Source organism: Pieris brassicae, chromosome 3, assembly GCF_905147105.1.
Source record: "Pieris brassicae chromosome 3, ilPieBrab1.1, whole genome shotgun sequence".
Lineage (NCBI taxonomy): Eukaryota > Metazoa > Arthropoda > Insecta > Lepidoptera > Pieridae > Pieris > Pieris brassicae.
In genome coordinates this window covers 12,734,635-12,755,260 of record NC_059667.1, presented here as the reverse complement: position 1 = coordinate 12,755,260, position 20,626 = coordinate 12,734,635, and the positions used below count along the sequence as shown (strand labels likewise).

The following is a 20,626-nucleotide window of genomic DNA, read 5'->3' as shown; positions in this document are numbered from 1 at the left end:
CGATCAGCCCACTACCGAATATATCCAGCTCCGGATAAGCACCGTTCAATCCGTTAAAATCGCGAAGAATTATAAATCATATTAATCAACTAATCGGCCAAACACTGCCATCTTGCAGTGTTAATGGATTGCATTAGCATGTTAATGGACTAACTCTACAAGTTAAAAATTTATCAGTTTTTGACAAACGTTAGAGTTAACTCCACCCTTAGCCTCTTGAACTACTACTGGAGGTACTAGGATCTACTAGGATTCATATAAAAATATACATAAATATATCTCTTTCAGAGTTCTTCTTTAACGGACTTAATCTCGGCGTTCGATACAAAAGCACAGGCGCACACAGACCTACAGAAAATAACAGCATTTAGCGGCAGCTTCGACAAGAACCACAAACCCACATTCTCAAAGGATGAATATGGCAAGTGAGTTATTACTTAGGTCTTATCACTCGCTGTGTTATGTTTATAATTTGGAATTTCGCATTTATTCATTAGCTACCCTTCTCAGGTTGTTCATTCTTAAACTGTAAGAAGGCATGAAAGACTTTCCTACTTACCACATAAATATTTAAATAAATCGGTGGTGCAATAACCTTTTTAGGTCTAAGCCTTAGATTTATGTATCTGTTTCATGACCATTTGTAAATCTAATATGCAAGTAGTACCTTCATGTGCCAGACACACGCCGTCGACTTTTTGGGTCTAAGGCAAGCTGGTTTCCTCATGATGTCTTCCTTCACCGTTCAAGCGACAATTAAATGGGCCTATAGAAAGAAAGTTCACTGGTCGATGAGGGATCGAACCCATGACTTCAGGGATGTGAGTCGCACGCTGAAGCCATGAGGCCATTGCTGCTCTTACCACATCAGTGAGACTTTTAATTTATGAAATAATATTCCTTAAAATAATCTCCTTTAAACGTAATATACGACTATGTCATTACTTGTTACTCCCTAGATAAACGTAACGAATAGTAATTAATTAAAGAATTATAAGCGTCCAACATAATTACTTTTGAATGTAACGATTTTCATAACAGTACATCGGCCATCTTCCCAAGCAATTTCATGTACATTACGTATCCTATTTCCAAAAAACCGCGCAACTCATTAGTTCATCAGCTAAACCATTTCCTAATATAGGCAAATACATAGGCAAGGGGTATTTTAAAACTTTGGCATTTCCGTTCTTGAAACTTTTATTATTAAACTAGAAAAGTGCCAGTTAGTCTGACCTTTGTAACCTGATACCTCAACCAGCCAGTCAGCTAGCCAGCTTTTGTCGTATATCATGAGTACAATGGTGATGTTTGAAGTCTTATAATCAACGATAAATTATTGACCTGTTTGTGATGCTGGTATGTATGAAAGGTCTGTTTATTTTTATTATTCATTCAATGGTGTATGGAGGTGTGATTATTGCAGCTTTTTATAAGCATCTAGTAAAATAGAATAGTAAAATCACTATTCTATTTTAAATAAAATAATGATGGAGAGTTACTTGCTAGTTCTTATCGTCCGTTCTACGCGCTCGTTACTCCGTTGATACACTACTTTAGTATGGTTTCGTAACCATATAAAATAGGTAATTATTATATAAAGTACGATTAAATTTAATACGCATTTAAAACAAGGTAACCTAATTCCTTATTGCTAAAACAAAATAAAATCCATAGAAATGTAAGCGAATTTATTGGCAAATAACTTTCTGATAAAATCATTAATCACAACCAATTTAAGGTAATTCGAAATTTTAAAGAGAAATAATTTAATATAATGTTAAGATTATATATTTTACCTTCTTCTAATTTTATCTCCATTGTCCACCAAGACACTCTTTACTACGTCCTAAAACAACAACGTACAATTACGTATAGTTTTTATACAAGCAAAATATTTGTTTCATGGCTCTAATAAAATGTGTTTCATTTGTTCAAGAACATCTGTTCTTGCAAATTTTGTACCAAGATTCAAATAAACATTGAAAAGAATTCGCTTTTATTAGGTTAGTGTACCGAAAGCGAAGATACCATATGGTTGCGTAAAATGCAAAATAATTACTCAAGCATTTGAAGGTACTAAATTTTGCTTTGGTATATGAAATTAACGTTTTGTCCTACTGGCCACTTCTCAAATATCTCCTCTCTGGTTAGGAATTTCAAATTCAATTTTTACAGCTATTTTATCGTTCATTTGTTTTTCGAAAACCATGATTCATTTCATCTTCCCCTTGGCGTCATTCTATTTATAAAATGGAAAACATGAAATATGTTATTGTACGAGATCCACCGTGGCATCAGTGCTGCAGAAACGGCTTGAAGCATTAATAATGTGTATGCCGGCGGTGTCGCAAAAAGATATACAGTGCGTTTTTGGTTCCAACGTTTTCGTTCTGGAAATGTTGACCTGCAGAACAAGCCACGTGAACGGCTGGAGACCGAAGTATATAACAAAGAATTGACGGCTATTGTGGAAACGAATCCATCGCAAACTACGTCTGAGTTAGCTACAGGCTGTGGTGTTTGTGAAAAAACTGTAAAAACACTTGAAGCAAATTGGGAAAGTGAAAAAGCTTGAATGGTGGAAACCTCACGAATTCAGTGAAGCAAATCAACAGACGCACGTCAACTGCAGCGTTACATTACTCAACCGGCACAATAATGAACGGATTTTAAATCGAACCATTACCTGTAATTACCATTTTTTTCGAAATTTGGATAACTTCTTGCAATGTAAAAAATTCAACTCTCATGAGTAAGTCCAAACCACCTTCAAAGATTTACTGTTCTTGCCGAACTTAATGTTCCTCCCATACAAAAGGCCAATTTCATATGTAAGGATCTAATATTTTTAGTTGAAGTCATCAACAATTTGATAATTAATCAACATTGACATCTATTGACATGATATTGGCAGCCTTTTACTAGACGGTATTGGAGTAGTGCTTCAGCAAGCGATTCTTAAGATTGAGTGTTTGAACCCTGGTTATGTATCAATGGAATTTTCAAAACGTGAAGAGATAATGACATAATCGGAATGTCAAATAAAGAAATATCGAAATCTAAGATCAGAACACAAGTTAAAAAAAAAAAAAAAAATCAATGGCGCTACAACCTTTTTAGGGCTGGGCCTCAGATTTCTGTATCTGTTTCATGATTATTTTTAATCGAATAGGCAAGTAGATCAGCCTTCTGTGCCTGACGCACGCCGTCGACTTTTTGGGTCTAAGGCAAGCCGGTTTCCTCACGATTTTTACGTCTTGGCTAACCCAGGACAACGATGTAAAAGTATTAAAATAGCTTTTTGAATATATAATAATATGGGATTAATAATTACAGTAACAAAGATAAATAAAAATTAGTTCTTAAACGTAAATTTAAATCTTGAAATCTTTTCTCCCACTAAGATTAATAATAAGAGGATTTGAGACTAAACGAATCTAACGTTCGAAGTACCATCACAACAAATTATCCGGATGAAAGAACACGTTATCTTATTTTATGTGTTATTATGTTTATATATTTTATAATCAAAAGGGTGTCTAAAGATGAAGTGATTTAATATAATAGTTAAGGTTTTATGTAGCATTATAATTATGAAATTATTTTTGAAATTGATTCAGTAATTCGAGGTAGGATTTGTATATATTTTTATAATATTTGTATATATTTATTTATTCATTGCAGTAATAACCTTATTAAATCTGCGCTCAAACTGGGATTATGCTTATTGACCTCAGATGTACACATTTGTTGTTCTATATGCACAATTAACATTTATTTGCATAGTGTAATTTGACTATATAACCTCCATACTTGTCTGAAAATTAAACATAAATAAAATACACGCAGTAAGAGTGTAAAACTTATCAAAATTAAGGAAAATTTGGTTAATTTTATATATAAACGTTACAAATTAGAATTTAACGTTTATATAACGATATCCATGCCCCACGATAGGTACCTACTTTTGTTTACTAACCAATGCTAACATAGTCACAAACATTTAAAAAATATAGATCTATAGTCAAAGAAATAAATAAATATTATTATGATAAACAGAATTTGCTTTTGAATTTGAATGCTGAGCATTGTTGGCATTTCTTGAGGCCACTAATGTGCACCCTGCTTAAAATTAAAAGTAAATAATACAACATAGATACTTTGGATAACGATGAGAGGACTTAGAAAATTAAATAATTACAATTAAATATATCTTAAGACAGAACATTGATGGTCTGATTGTATCCATTAACAACGAAATTAGTGTGAGTTTCTCCGTAATGAGAATCCGCCTCTGCCGACCTAAATTTAATTTAATACAATTATGTTATCACTATTAGGTAATTGCATGAAATTGCAAATTCAAATTTTAAAATACGTCTATTTCAGTATTTCAGAGCTTTACTTTAATTAATTTAACACGACTTAACAAGACTGATTTGGACAAGTGATGAATGTGTATGGATTGATCAAACCCAAGAGCCTAATTAGAAATTAAGCAACTTAAAAGTCACTTCTGTATTTGTAGTAGTTTGGCGATTATTGCTTGTTAGTTATTTACATGGGAAGATCTCGATTTTTATCTCGTATGGAGCGATTCAGTTTTTGCTTTCATTTAATCCACGTAGCAATCATGTTGCAGTGACATTGCTTTGAAGTATCCCTGGTTTTTGGTATTAATGAGCTTACAGTTAACGAAATATATAGGTTAATAAGAAAATCTGAAGTTGTATTTGTAAAAATCTGAAAGTACGCCTTACGCCAATTGACCAAAACTAAAGTTCAAACATAACCGAAAGTATAATTAATTATTTTTGATATTTCTTGCACTCAGAGCAGGTCCATTTTTAACCAGATGACATCTTTATATATATTATATTCAGTTTAACATGTATTTCAGATAATATATACGTATTGATATATTAGTTTTGAAAACCCCATATACGACCCTTGGTCTTGAGATTTCTGAGTCCCCAGACTGAATCGTATGTTTGTGGACTCAGTTTCCGCACTTAGACTCTCAACAGTTCCATTGTGCGTACAGACTGAATCGTTTTCGTGATCATTATTTTTCTAAGAGGCACGTATCCTATGCCTGACAGACTTGTGGGGCTAGGCATCGTGGTTTACGCACGATCTTTCCTTCACAGTAGGTCTATCTAAATAAAAGTTAATTGGTGTTCGACCTCAAGAATAAGGGACACTAAACTCCCTAGACCAACTGTTCGATATTTTAGTTTGATTTTATATCAATATTTACTCGGATTCTGAAAATTTTCCATATTTTGCCATGTAAGGCACGCTCGTCAATTTGACAGCTTCATCCATCTCACCTCCAGTAATTACAAAACGTGATATTTCACTTCGTTATTTTCTCGTATGAGAGAGGTAAGTTTTACAAGTGAGAGTATTTATGAAATTTTAATATTAGTAGGCATGACAATCAAATATACCGTTATTTTCAATTTTCTTAACGTACATAGTAATAGTTAAAATAATTAAAAAGAAAATTGAAACAAATTTAAAAAGTTTAGTGTGAAAAGTTTAGTGCCTTTAACGCTGGCAGCATTTCACTTCGTTATTTTCTCGTATGAGAGAGGTAAGTTTTACAAGTGAGAGTATTTATGAAATTTTAATATTAGTAGGCATGACAATCAAATATACCGTTATTTTCAATTTTCTTAACGTACATAGTAATAGTTAAAATAATTAAAAAGAAGATTGAAATAAATTTAAAAAGTTTAGTGTGACAGGGTGCCTTTAACGCTGGCAGCATTTCATCCCTGTATTGCGATACTTATTTGTTAAGCGAGGAAAGCGCCAGCTCTGGGGTCACCGGGAATAAAAATAATTAAATGAATGAAATAAATTAATTTCAGATATTTTTAGTATTTTAAACTACAATCTTCAAATTATAATAAATTTAAAATAACACCTAACTTTCGGACACAACTATTCTGATTATCTGTATACAAATAGCTCATAATTTTACATTAATACTTTTATCAATCTTCGAGTTTGAAATACACATTTGAGTCCCAGATTCTAGCTAAAATATTTCTTTCCAAGCACATGGTACGAAAATTGTATGTTGGTAAAGTTCGCATATTCTGCCATGCATTGGTGTGCAAATTTGTCTTTAAAGGTATTTTACATATAAGTTACATCATTATAGTCAATTCTTACGAGAATATTATTTGTAGTGATTACATTATTCAAATATATTATTACGTTATCAAATTATGATTAATTATAATGTTTCACGCAAATAATCACTAATAGAATAATAAAAAAAATCCAAAAGTAGTACATTAAGTCGATTTTTAAAAATTCTAGTAGAATCTTTTAATGTTTTTTGTAAATTACTATAAACCTTGCCATACAAAAGGTTTTATATATCTGTATACTCCTTGCTAGAGAACCGGGTGATTTATACTAAAACTCCTTAATGAATTCGAAAAATTCGAATAAGACCCCCACGGTACACCGAGTTCAGTCTCGCATTTTACTGAGATCATAGCGGCTTTACATTAAACTCCATCACATTGAACAGTGCATAAAGATCGTATCAAATATCTCCGTGGAAAATAATAATATTTTTGTTAAAATTGTCTAAATAAATTGTTAATCCACGACGGCATGTGTCTTTCTTTTAAAGTTAACCCACTATAATCTTTTTCATGACAATCAATTTTTTTACTGAATACTTTATAAATACCTTCATTTTTATTCTTACTGAAATATATTAGTTTAAAGCATTATTTATAAAGGTTTTTGTAATAGTAATAACAAAACCTTGAAAGGGATACATATTATGATGAATAAATAAAAAAAAACGCTTAGTACAGTCAAGCCAGAATGAAATATTTAAGCATTTAAATTATTTTTTATGTCATATTCTATGTTAGTATCTCAAAACCTATAATCTATACTTATAACGTAACTTATATTAATCCTTATCGAAATAAATACGATACTCTTGACAAGTATTAAATTCTGTACAAAGCTGCCGTTGCAATCATTTAATGGCAATAAATAAAAACCTTAAGAGGATATTTTAAGAAAAACACTTTTTGAACGGATTAAAGCTATGTGTTATTATTTACATAATTATAAGTTTTAAGGATATTTTAATTTATTAAAAAAGCACAAACAAATAGTAAATATGTTTATTTTTATTTTAGACCTATACCCGGATCAAAGACGGAATCCAGAGGAGCAGAGGCACAGGCTAGAGTATGTACAGAGATGAAAGAACTATGCGAGATTATAAATCAATACGGAAAATCACCGTGCAAAGGTCTTCTTCCGCCGGAACTTCAGTGCGCTACAAAAGTTATCTCGTTCGGGGAACTTTTCACGGTAAGTTTCTAAGCTTGAAAAGTTTAAATCTTCAATTGACGAACCTCCTTCGGGTTTTTTATCTCAGTTATAAAGAAAAAACACGATTCCATTATACCCTGTTTAATGTAGGGACTACGGTTATATTACAAAGAGGAACGATTTGTATGTTTGTAAATATACAAAATATTGTCATATTGGCTTATTATTATTTGCTACTATATTATTTTAAAGTGCAAGTGTTAATGACGCAAGTAAAACCCATTTCTGCACAGCTAGGATATGAACGCGCTGCTTAATGCACTACGGCAACACTGTTCCGTATGTTGTTAAATTACGTATATTTTTAGTTATTATGAGTATATATTTATTTAAATCCCTCAATACATGCATATATTTGTCTGCCGTACCAACAATTATCGTTTTATTCCAACCATTTGCGACTGTGTACAGTCATAACAATTTTTATGGCTAAACCTACGTCCTCATCAATCACAGGACACTATAATATGTATTGATAATTTGTTTACTCTCTCTTTGTTTAATTTATGGATGAAATTAGGGCATGTCTTTGGAAAAATTTTAACAATATTATCCACTAGAGTGAACTCATAAGCACCTATAAATATTAATTATGTCACAAATTATGAGTGACAAATGCGTTGGCGCATTAATATAATACTTCTTAAAATATCCGTGTTTATGATAAACTTCCTCAGTTCCATTTAAGTTTCTGTATTCAGTATTTAAGTTTATTAATACCTATATTAATAGTAGCTGAAAGGTAGGACACATCATTTATCCATAATATATATATATATGTATATATATACTACGCGACTAGTATGGGTACGCTCTTTTTCCATATAATTGTTTTCGTTACTACGTGGGTAACACTGAAAATGTTTAGCACTGGCCAGTTAGAAACTTTGCCAATGGAAACTTTTTTGAATTTCAATTTTAGAACTCTTTGGTAACCTTATGCAGTATATTGCATTCATTTGTCCTTTTTTTGTGAATTGGCGGCAAATCTAAAACTCTTGTTACACGTGAAAATTAACCTAACGCGAGAAAATTTTCGGTCAGTGATTTATTATGACTTTCGTTGTGGGCTTACTCAACAACAAAGCTATGATAGGCTGCGATTAGCATTTCTTAATAAAGCCTCATCTCGTGCCACTATTTACTAAGGTTTACGAGTTTAAGCGTGGACGTAGCAATCTCAATGATGATCCGCTTGAGTGACGTCCTTTAACCGGGACTACTGAAGATAACAGCAGTGCTGTGCGACACGTGATAGAGGAAGATAAGAGACCTATGATCAGATACGAGCAAGCATAGGCATTGGTATGAGTCAAGTTCAAAAAATATTACACGAACATTTGAGGTATTCGCTTTACAAGCCCTGAAAATGCGGTGAAAGCTTACGAAAATGCCATAGAAGAGACCCCTTAGAAAGAATGGGCCCACTGCTTGTCTCAGTAGTTCTATCGAATGCGTCGATGTGTAGAGAGGAACGGAGATTACTTCGAAAAACAATAAAAGTATTGGCATCTTTCTACATTAAGCAGTTTTTCATTTTCCAAACATTTTCAGTGTTACCTAGGTATTAAATTAATTATTCTAGTCTTCATATAGTTAACTTAACGATCACAAATACGAAATTTTGTGTCTAGCCCTCTACTGTTCAATTAGGTTTTAATTTATTAAATAAAATTATATATTTGGAAAAGGGAACAATACAGACAAACAAACAGAATCTTCGCTTCGGTTTATGTAACTTTTCAGACAGAAAATAAATAATAATCCTACGGCGCTACAACCTTATATGGGTCTTGACCTAAGATAGATTTGATTTTTATTTATAGAAGTAGGTGGTCAGCCTTGACACATCTGACTCATGTTACAAGCATGCATGCACAATGTTTTCTTGAACGTACGAACGAGTGTTAGACAGAAATACAGAAAGTCCGTTAGTGCACAACCGGGGATCGAACGTATGAACTTTGGTTGAGAGTCGTACAAAAAGCTACTAGGCCAATAGTGCTTTAGATAGAAATAAACATTTTCAAAAGAAATACTTAGATTGTTATCTTAAAGAACATATTTTATTACATTACCAATATTAATGTAGAAATATTAACTTTATTGATTAACCGTAATATAAGCTTCATAAAGTATAAATTTAACAAACAGGGTTAACATAGTTGTAGACGTTCAAAGTGTATTATGGGCTAACAAACTCAATATAATTCTTGCATAGAAACACGAAATATTTAGAAATAGTTCTATAAACCTGTTTCATAATAACGTAGCAAAAATTCCGCCTCGCATTCTATCCTGGCCAATAAACGATACTCTTTTGTTAAATTCGTTATTTTTATTAGTCAATCTCAGGTTATTTAGCGTCAGATCAATGCTACTGACAGTAATGATCTTGGCACGTGTTCCGGTGATACATGCGGAAAATATTTCAAGACCTTTTGCTAAATTAGACAGATAAATAACAACGTAACTAAACGGCAAAACAAAAAGTAATAAAAGAGGATTTAAAGAAGAATGTTTGATACTTCTTTAAATACTATAAATGTAATTTGTAATTGCCTCCGACTTTTCCATTTTGTTTCCTTTGGAGAAGAGACTCTTGGGCCGTGGGGTTCAGTGCACTTCTTCAGTCGCACTTTTCATTTCAGAAGGTCGTGTTAGAGGCGCCGCACAACTTCCTCCTCTCAGTCAGTCAAGCCTCTGCGCCTGGGTGGTGGTAAGACCCGTAAGGGCCTTTACTTGATCGATCTAGCAAGTAGGGGATCGACCTCGAGGTCTGGTGCGCCTCAAGATGTATCGGTCACTTGATGGATCGATACATCTGATCCCTAAAAAGGACGATCGCTCTGACGCGAACCTTCTAGTTCTCGAAAATAATGGAATCCATTATTAATGGCCAGCTCTTGAGGTAGCTGGAGGGCCACAAGGGGATTAGGGATTGACAGTAGGGCTTTCGTTGTGTTCGTTCGGCTGGTGAACTTCTTGTATACTATTTCACCACGAACCAATTCGACTTAGGGTCCTTCTAGAAAAGAACGTACCAACTCTTAAAAGGCCTGCAACGCAATCGTGAGCCCTCTGGTATTGAGAGTGTTCATGGGCAGCGTTATCACTTAACATCAGGTGAGCCTCCTGCCCGTTTGCCCCTGGTCCTATAACAAACAGGCTCTAACTAAAGATTTAAGTTGGCATTTGGTTGGCATAGTACCGGTGCTAGTGATTTCCTCAAGAAATAAGAATCGCTACTTTTTAAATTTGTTTTAATGTTCCAATTATCCATCTTTAACTATTATTATTAAATTAAATTCAATAAAGTATGTTTATTATGGAACATAAGATTCAGGTATCACTTATTTCACGTCATTACATTTGAATAGGAAGACATCCCTACTCATAGGCAAAGAAGACAGTGGATGTAGGCCGAGAGAAAATGCCGGCGTAAAAAACTCTCGGTACTCTTTTAAAATAGCAAATTATCAAACATCACTTATTTTAAAATAAATATCGCAAATTAATTAGACGTAGCCTGCCTAGCCCTAGTCCCAAGCCTTTTATCAACTAGATAATCGTTAACTTTGTAGTAAGGCTTTTTACACAGCTATTCTTTATTACATATTACTATGTAGGGTAAGAATTTTGTAAATACTGTTTATTGGTGTATCTGTGTACTTTTAAATGTAGCAATAGTGTGTTCTAATTGGTCAAAGCTTTGTTACGCCCACGCTAAATTCCAGACACACAGAAAATTAAAAATTGATTTTACTACAAAATGAAATGATATTTATTTTTATAAATTTGTATCATCAAATACTGAATAGCGAATATAAAGCCTGCGAGTAATTTTTATTCAAAAGCTCACTTTTAAATTTATAAGGAGCTTACTCAAAGTTCACCAGTAACTCCTCTATAAAGCTTAATACTACGTTTGCGATTCACCTTGCAGCTGCATAAGTACATTATAACTTGAACCAAATTCACAGATAATGATACCCATTGAATGTAATTAAGGGGCTTGTAAGAGCTGCGACAATATAATTTAACTTATTTGCTTTAAAATATCGACCTGTGTTGTAATGGATAGGCACGTAAGTCTTATTAATGGAATGCTTTATCCCTATGCGCATGTATGGTAAAAACATCACTAGGGAACCAGAACGTCGAAGGTGTAAAATACGACAGCACGTGTTAATACCAAGGTAACGAAAAATACCAAGAAAACAGATACAAATATCTGACCAACACATCAGGGTTGTTTCGCACTAACAATTTTATTAGTCTAATTTACTTTAAACTGTGCAAGCTATGAATTAAAACAATTTTAAATCCAAACCCAGACAACAATACGCAATCGACTAAAAACTAATTTTAACACGTACACCCAAACAAAATTATTCCGATCTAGTGATTTCAATTTTAATCCTTCGGTTAACGCACTTTGGAGATAAACAAAATGCAAATCTTCGAAATACTCTATTATTAATATCAACCAAATGAATAATTACGTTGAATTCAATTGTAAAATTATCCAGAAATTAATCAAGTCATTCGTTCGGAATAAGTTCGTAACATGAATCAATAATTCGACAGCAAAGTTATTAACAAATTTAATATTTGGGACGTTTAATTTGTTGCGAGGTAATTTTCAATATGTATAACTAGTCTGGCCATAAATCCTGTTAAATAAAAACTGTTTCAGATTTTAATTATTTTCAATTTAGAACATGTATATTATTTTAAAACTTTTTTCGATTTTGTGCCATTCCACATATTTTTCGTGTTTATTTACAAATTTCAATATGGAATGGGGTGGTAAAGAAAATAGGATTGCAGTTATCGCCGTGCACAAAGTGGGTATTAAGCCGTCGGTCATATTCCAGACACTTCAAAAGCTTGGTATCAGCCGTATTTTCGTATATCGTACTATCAACAGATACAACAACACTTCGTCTGTCGAAGAGCAGAAAAGATCGGGGCGAACACGTCCTATTAGAACTGCAAAAGCTGTTAAAGCCAGAATTCGTCGGAACCCCATGAGGAAGCAAAATATTTTATAGCGGGAAATGAATTCATTTCTCGTATGTCGCGTAATGACATTATAGTCAAATCAAGACCTGAACCTCGGTGTTTATCGACAATATTCCGGAGATCCTCTAAATCAATCTTTACAATTAATGAAAGTGGATCGATGAAAACGCCTTTCGTTGCGTGAAAACGTGAAAAGCACAGAAATATCCTCTTTACCGATGAAAAAATGTTCACAATTGAAGAACACTACAATAAGCAAAATGATGTGTGTTCGCTCAAAGTTCTGCTTAAGTGGTCGGAAAGGTACAACGTGGTCATCATCCTGCATCAGTGATGGTTAGGTGGGGCGTGTCTTATCAAGGAGTCACAAAACGACATTTTTGTCAAAACGGAGTGAAAACTTCAGCCAAAGTGTATGAAGATACAGTTATGGATCATGTTAGACCTCTTACTAATACAGTTTTTATAAATATACCGTGGACTATCCAGCAGGGTTCTGCACCTGGCCACAAGGCACGAACTACCCAAACCTGGTTTGAAACAAATGTTCCGGACTATATAAGAGCTATAGACTGGCCCTCATCTAGCCCAGACCTCAACCCTTTGGCCTTAAAATTATGGTCAGTTTTAGAGGATATGGCCTGCTCTAAACGATACGGTGACATTGAATCTCTTAAAAAATCGAAATTGGAGCAAGCAGTGGCGAAAAGTTTCCTTGGAAACAGGGCGTAAATATTATTCGTAGCCAAACAGATTAAAGGCCCGTATAAAAGCCTAAGGTCGTCATTATGTATAAAATACTTTTTTATTTTTTTGCTGAGAATTTCATAAATATGTAGTTATACATTTTAATAATATTACAGTACTTCAATTTTTAAAAAAAACATTTTCATTTGTAACAGAACTTATGGCTGAACTAGGTATATATTACTTTTACACGACATTTTCAATCACGCCTTGTGAGTGTAGCAGTAACTCCTCCTAATTATTAATCCCAACAACTCTCTAAGTATATATTTCCTTAATTACTTAGATTAAGTTTGAGCCTCACAATTAACATGAAACTTACCGGTATGTTGTATTGTGTATCCAATAAGCTACTTTTAAAGCAAATAAATGCTTAATTAAAATAAGGGACAAATTTAAGTAATTTAACGCCAGTACACGATTTCCTTATAGGAAAACGTGTACTGGCGTGATGAAATTTCGTAGCTTTGTTATTATCCAATTATAGGAGTATGACAGGATATCAAATTGTTAATGAGATATTTAGATTTCGTATTGTTTAAATACTTTGAAATATTATCTTTATAATTTTTGCCGGCTACCGGCCGACTAAATGTGAATAGATTATGTAATAGGCAAATTTATTGACTATTGAGGCTAGAAGACCTATAAACGAATAGTAATCGAAATCGAACACAACTTAAGAATCGCTTCGTATCACCGTTCAAAGTCTCGTACGTTCCTACATTAGATTTAAGAGATAACGAAAAGGGAAAGGTTTTTGAGCTCATATATTACTCAGTAAGACGATGTTATTGTGTTTTATTTATTATAATAAATATGTTATATGGTATTTGATATTCATATTTTAATAAAACTTATTTAAGAGATTGGTTGAGTTGGTCGGCGAGAGATAAATATTTATTTGAAATGAAACTTATGAAAAAAATTAATTTAATTTAAATTTTGATGTAGATTAGTTGTCTGCGTTTTATTAATTTTATATTGTAGGGGTTAAGGTTCGATGGGTGAACATTCTAACAATACATTGACATGAAAAAACTGATGGAAATATGAGAAGTCAATCTTGTAATATTGGATTCTTTACTCTGAATTCCAAATACTTGCGATCGATTTTATAAAAGTTAATAGGTTTCAGGTTTTAATTTCCATTGGATATATTTTATCTACTTTAAGGTTAAATTAACTGAAGATATCGTAAATTCGCTTTTCGTGGTTTTGTATAGCTTATTAAGATTTTTTTAAATAAACAATTTCCTCGGTTTCATATTATAGTACAGTACATATCTGTTAAAAAGACACAAAAGAATTTCTACTGACTCTTCATGAAAGCATAAACACAGTTTGATAGAAATATTTGAGGGTAAGACTATGTTTATTAAAAGCGTTACATAGATAAAATAACATAATAGAGTAAAACAACACAGAACAGAGCTGGTGCGGCTTGTGATGCGGCGGAAAATGCTAAATCGTGCAAATACAGGGGTCTGGGCTCCGAATATGATTTTGTCCCATTAGGTGTGGGGGACGCTATAAGACTTTTTAATGAAATATCAAAAAGTTAGTCGCCATCACAGGAGACCGAAAAGCTGGCTGGAAAAAAAAAGAATTGCCTAAAGGGACTCCTTTTAATATATATTTTAGTTATTATATTTTAAGGTTAGTTATTGATTTTTGTAAGATTAATTTATTACAAAGACTCACTATGACCTTTATTTGTTATAGCGTAACAAATGTAAATCGTAAATTTATTAAAATTTGCAACTCTTGCATTTAATATATAATTTTATCCCAATTAATCAACAATGTACCTCGTTTTACCTATAAACGTTGTCCAACTAATAAGCACCAAGAAGCACCATTTCGTTCGCCGTCATTTAATAACAACGAGTATGAAAAGAATTTGATTCACAAGTGACGTCACAAAACATTCCGTTTCCGTCGGCATACATCATTCCGACATTAAACTTGGCATCCATTCGCTCATAATTAGCAACATCGCGCCAAACCGAATTAGGCATTGGCCGCTGATGTCTGTAAATAAATATTTTTAATTAGATACGCTCACGATTTAGTCGATAACTTGAAACTAATTTTTCCTTTAACCAGCGCCGTATTACCTTGTATTACTAGAATAATTTGAGATATTATTGGATATTATATCATGTGCCTACATCTGCGATGATACGAGGCGATAATATTATGAAATGGCAGGAAATATAAATATTATTAATGATATTTGGTTCAACAATATTTTTAGGTTAGGTTTATACTGACTGATTATTTATTATTAATATAATATCTGCTTAAAAAATATTTGACGGATATAAATGTGAGCTAATCACAATATTAACACAAAAGTTGGGATTAGCTAGAGTTCCAAAGCATGTTAACAAAGTAAAAAAATAGAGATGTTTATTTATGTCCTTATTTATTATTTTTACAGAAACTTAATACTAATACAATAGAAAACTAAACTAAAAACATAACAAGTAAAAACCTCAAATCTAAACCATTTTATAACTAATTATAAATAATGCAATTCTTGTGAATTCAGCCAGTGTGCAAATAAAAACATCTGTCTCAACAGCAATAATATTTAAGGTGCGCTAGACACGCGTAAATGGTGCTTCTCTATGTAAGTTCGTACGCGCCTGAGGCACTGCCAGCAATTGCGATGGCTTACCACGCCGAGAGTGGTTGGCACACGCAGCCCCAGTCTCTCCAACATTTCCGCATTATATATTTTGCCTCTAAGGACCTTAAAAAATATAATGTGATGGTAAGGTCCCTCCTTACCTCTAACTTGTTGTATCGCACCAAGACAAACAAAGTTGGATAAGTGGGTACACTCCATACAATCTCGTATATTTATTTTGAATACGCTCCACCATTAGAGAATATTTCTTTTCTGAAATACATATATGTTGAAATACATAACTAATTATATAAAATGTAATTAATTAATTACCATGCCTATACTGGTGCTCAATTTATATTAAATTTATTATTATGTATGTATATGTAATGTTGTTTGACAAGACCTCACATTTCTCTACTACCCTTAATAAAAATTCTTAAGATATTTTCAAATTTTCAGATATACACTGTGATATCCGATAAATTGGTCGGTATTTTGCTGAGGACGAGAAAATATCATCTAACTTACTTCGAGGGCGAAGTATTATTCCAAGTAAGTGGGTGGCACTTTGAAAGGTTGAATACTTAAGCGTATACTTGAAGTTTGGCACTTTTACATTTCAACATTAATTTGAATTGAACTTAAAGTCTATGAAATAGACAAAATTGGGTGAGTGTTCTTAACGCTTTCTTCTCTTATTTCTTGGGTACCAATATATTGTTACGAAGACGGGTCGACTGCAATGTTTTTAGATTTTTCCACTACTTAGAGAACTTTTCAGCAGGCTGTAATATGATTTATGACCGTTTCAGGAGAGGGTCAATCACATATTAGAAAATTGTAATTTCCATAATGTTACCCTAGTTTTCAGGAAGCTGAAACATTTTTTCAGTCAGTTTCAGAACATGTGTAGTCGAGTGATGCTGTTTTCAGGAGACCCGTTTTCAGGCGTTTTCAGGCCTAGGTATACCCCTTTGATGAAGGAATATTCTAGACCAAACTTTCTAGGTGTGAGACAAGGACGTAATGATACGAGAGAGAGAGAGCGAAGATCAGAACTTTCTCGAAACTAGACTGAACACTCAAGAACGCCGTACGACAAGGACGGAGCAACGTGCAAAAGAGACAAAGAGTGCGGACGTTCTAGAATTGTGCAATCGCTACTCAGTAGCAAGCCCGCCTAGAGAGTTCTCGAATATTGTTTAGAATTATTTCCAGGGATATATAAGCGAGCCGAAACGCGACTAACCTTAGTTTTGAATGCGATAACAAGAGAGGAACACCGAAGCGATAAAGTGCGAATAAAGTGATTACAAGTGATAAAGTACTGTGTGAAGTGTGCATAAGTGAAGTAATAAGTGACTGTTTTTGTGTGCTATAAGTGCATTTCTGCAATTAATTTGTGCCCATAAATTCCTCATTGATTTACCAAGAAATAAACCCTTGAAGAAATCTACGGTATTTTCTATCCGATCCCCTAGCTCGTAACAATATGATTTTTTTCTTCCACTTTTCTATCCCATTATATGACACAGCCCATTTACATTTCAGTCTTGGTAATTCTAAGAATAGGTTTCGTCAAGTGACGTACAACCTCAGAGGCTAGGTAACAGACGTATATGTTCCGTGATATATTTCCTGAGTTCCTGACAATGTTTCTTTGACCGTACGCGCCTCTGTTAAAAACGCACATAGAAAAGACTTTTTTGTGGTGCACAGCCGTGATTCGAACTGTCGATCTCGGAACTGAGTGGCACACGCTCTAAACACTCGGCTAGGCTTTTATACCATATAACCATCATGATAAAATAATCATCAATAATCATTATATGTATCAGTGCAATAAAATTAAAATTATATAACTGGTGCAGAGGTCAGGATATTTAAATGTTTTTTTTTACAGAAACGCGACGACGATGTTCCTGTATTCCTGATGCAGTCAATTGCAGATATCAGATCATATTGTGATAATAAAGCACTTCAAGCAAGAAGATCGGTTTCACCAATGCCAAACTAAACGCACAAAGAATTGTAAATAATGTCTAATACTCATGAAAATTTGTGTTGTTTTCTGTTTTAAAAATAATGTAATGAATAATTTGGGAATGAATGCTAAATCTGTTTCTGCACGGTAATGATCGTATGAGTTCTGCTCATATCACGCTACGCTGACTACCGTGTGCACAGAATAGAGATTTATTACATATACTAAAGATTTTTATTTTTTATCCATGGTAAAAATCATATGGCATTACGCGGTACTTGTATTCATATGTGTAGTATATATTAAAAATAATCTATATATTTATCATACCAAACCATAAAATATATTTTTTATTAAATAGAACTGTATATATATCCTCATAATGTATATAATTGTTAAGTGGTAATGTTCCGTGATCCATCAATAGCGATTAGGGCATACTTTTAGTATGTCTGTTAGGCAATTGGTGGTGAGTTGATAGTATAGATCTGCTACAATATATTGTCTCCTACACTATTTAGGTCCTAAAACGTTTTATCACAATTATTATCTCAAAGTCGTACAGCAATTTATTTTAATTTAACTTGTTCATTTAAGTAGTTTTCTTTGATATTGAATTGAAGCTTATTCAAGAGCCTCTACTTGAGTACGGCGATTCTCTTAATATAAGCAAACTTCAGTTACTTAGAAATTAACGGTAATATTATTATTATATTCAGACTCGACACAATAAATGAACTATCGCAACTATCGACGCACCGTCAAGCCGATGTTTTTTTTTTAAATTTTAGTTAGACATAAAGCATCGCTTCAAAAGCGCTGCGTTGTTGTACGCGAATCGCCCTACTAATACAATGTTATGAATTTCCCAAGAACGGTACGAATAAGAAATGATAAACAAGGAAATTAATAATGATTTATTAATTGAAGAATCCTCTATTATATTTAGAACTTCAATTGATTTAATTAACAATCTAGTCATTTATAATTATGTTTTGATGTTGTATAAAATACTCATTAATATAGATGATCTTCAATAATTTGGAGAATATATAATAACGAAATTTTGATATAAATTTCTAAAACTGGTATTTTTTTTTATATGGATATTTATTTTATATGCTGTTATATAGTCATTATTTTTAATCGAAATTAATGAATTTGCATATATGTTGAACTTAAAACTTATTGAGGAAGATAAGCGATGTTTCTAACTCGAAGGCTTTTTTATGTGTTAATAAAATTACGAGGAAGCTTATAAATAAGGATCTTCTTCTAGAAAACTTTTTTATTAGGGTCCGTAACGGCCTTAATCTGATCAAGCTTCAATTGATGAATTAACCTTAGCTAACTTGTTTTCGTTACTTGTGAACCAAGTCGAATGACTTTTCGTATTAATTGATCTATGAGGTTATCATATAATTTGTTGTGTACTCAAGGGAATATTTGGAATGCTTATATAGCAAGTGCCAACTTTGTAAATAGGTAAGTTAGCGTGTAAGAATTACATTTTTAATACACTGGTTTTTGTTTAACTTTAATACTCTTTTAGTAAATATTTTAATTCGATAATAGATAAAGAAGCATAGTAACATTAGGTCCTTACATATGAGATTGACCCTCCCAGGTGGCCAGTCTCTACTTTGCATGATTTCACACAGTAACATCGAAAATAAATGGAGTAAAATAGATATTTCAAATTATTAAAAGGTATTCCCTATTATGCAATCTATGAATAATCATTAAATAATTTCCTATGGTTCTTAGTCTCTGATTTTTCTGAAATGTCCGTTTTTGATTTGCATGCCTTGGCATCATCATGTTTACCTTCAACGTGTGAGAAAGTGGTAATTGCAATATGGAAATAAATGTCTATTAGTGCACAGCACTCTTAGACATGTCTGGTAAAATATTAAGAGGGGTTTAATAAAAGAGGTGTTAATAAAGAAAATACACCTCTGTTAAAAGAAATCCAATAAAATCCGTTGCAGTTAAGGGTTAATGGGATTAATGTCTTTATATAGTAGCTGATTCGCAAATTGACGAATATCTATGAATTTAAGTTATCAGAAAATTATAAAAACTTTTAGAATTAAGAGGCTCGTGGGGGCTTTCGTGTGAATGTTATTCGAGTTCTTTATGGTGTGAATTTAAAAATATATGGACCAGTTAAACCAGGAAACTGATATAAATCAATCTAATGGCTGGTGTAAGTGAGTGCGTTATCAAATTATCGATTCCATGCAGTTGTCATACGTAAAAAGGTCACGTAACTACGTCGTTTTGGAGTGCCAAATCCATTGTTATCAGTAACTTCTAATTATTTAATATGTACATCGGAATTTCAATGGAACTGATAGGGTAAGTCTGGTAACTGTAAATGTAATGTTGTATTTTATGCATATCATACATGACTTGTCATTGATATTACAGTTTGGTATCCAAATCTGTCGAAAGATCTAAATCAAATGAGATGTTTAAGGTAGAATTAGAACTAAAATAACATTTTATTGAGTAAAAAAGTATATTTTATACATCATACATTAGTCACATTTATGTAAAATTCAGCATATCGCATGCAATACATTCGAAATGTTTAATGGACAATATTTTAACATTTCACAGTGGACATCCTTCATATGTCTAAACTCCCTTCAAGCCTTATTGGGTTCATAATCTCAATAAGGATTACCTGGATTACCCCAGTATTTCTATAGCTCCGACAAAGCATAAATACTATTATGTACATCATAAATCTATTATAAATTTAATTCAACCACTCAATACATAAATTGTAACAATTATAACACTAACCAGTATTTAATTCGTATAAATATCTT

At 32.7% G+C, this 20,626-nt stretch overlaps 1 protein-coding gene across 2 annotated transcripts in view; it reads left to right on the top strand.

Annotated features, from left to right (window-relative positions):
- LOC123707010 (actin-binding Rho-activating protein-like) overlaps positions 1 to 19,309 on the top strand; it is a 31,256-nt gene extending 11,947 nt beyond the window's left edge. The window contains exons 2-5 of one of the 2 annotated variants that reach the window (XM_045656753.1): positions 289 to 425; positions 7,188 to 7,365; positions 16,262 to 16,354; positions 17,706 to 19,309. In XM_045656753.1, the coding sequence (XP_045512709.1) occupies positions 289 to 425; positions 7,188 to 7,365; positions 16,262 to 16,354; positions 17,706 to 17,819 (522 nt within the window). In that variant the 3' untranslated portion in view covers positions 17,820 to 19,309. The remainder of the gene's footprint in view (positions 1 to 288; positions 426 to 7,187; positions 7,366 to 16,261; positions 16,355 to 17,705) is intronic. The other variant, XM_045656754.1, reaches the window with a different exon arrangement.
- Positions 19,310 to 20,626: the final 1,317 nt, after the last annotated feature.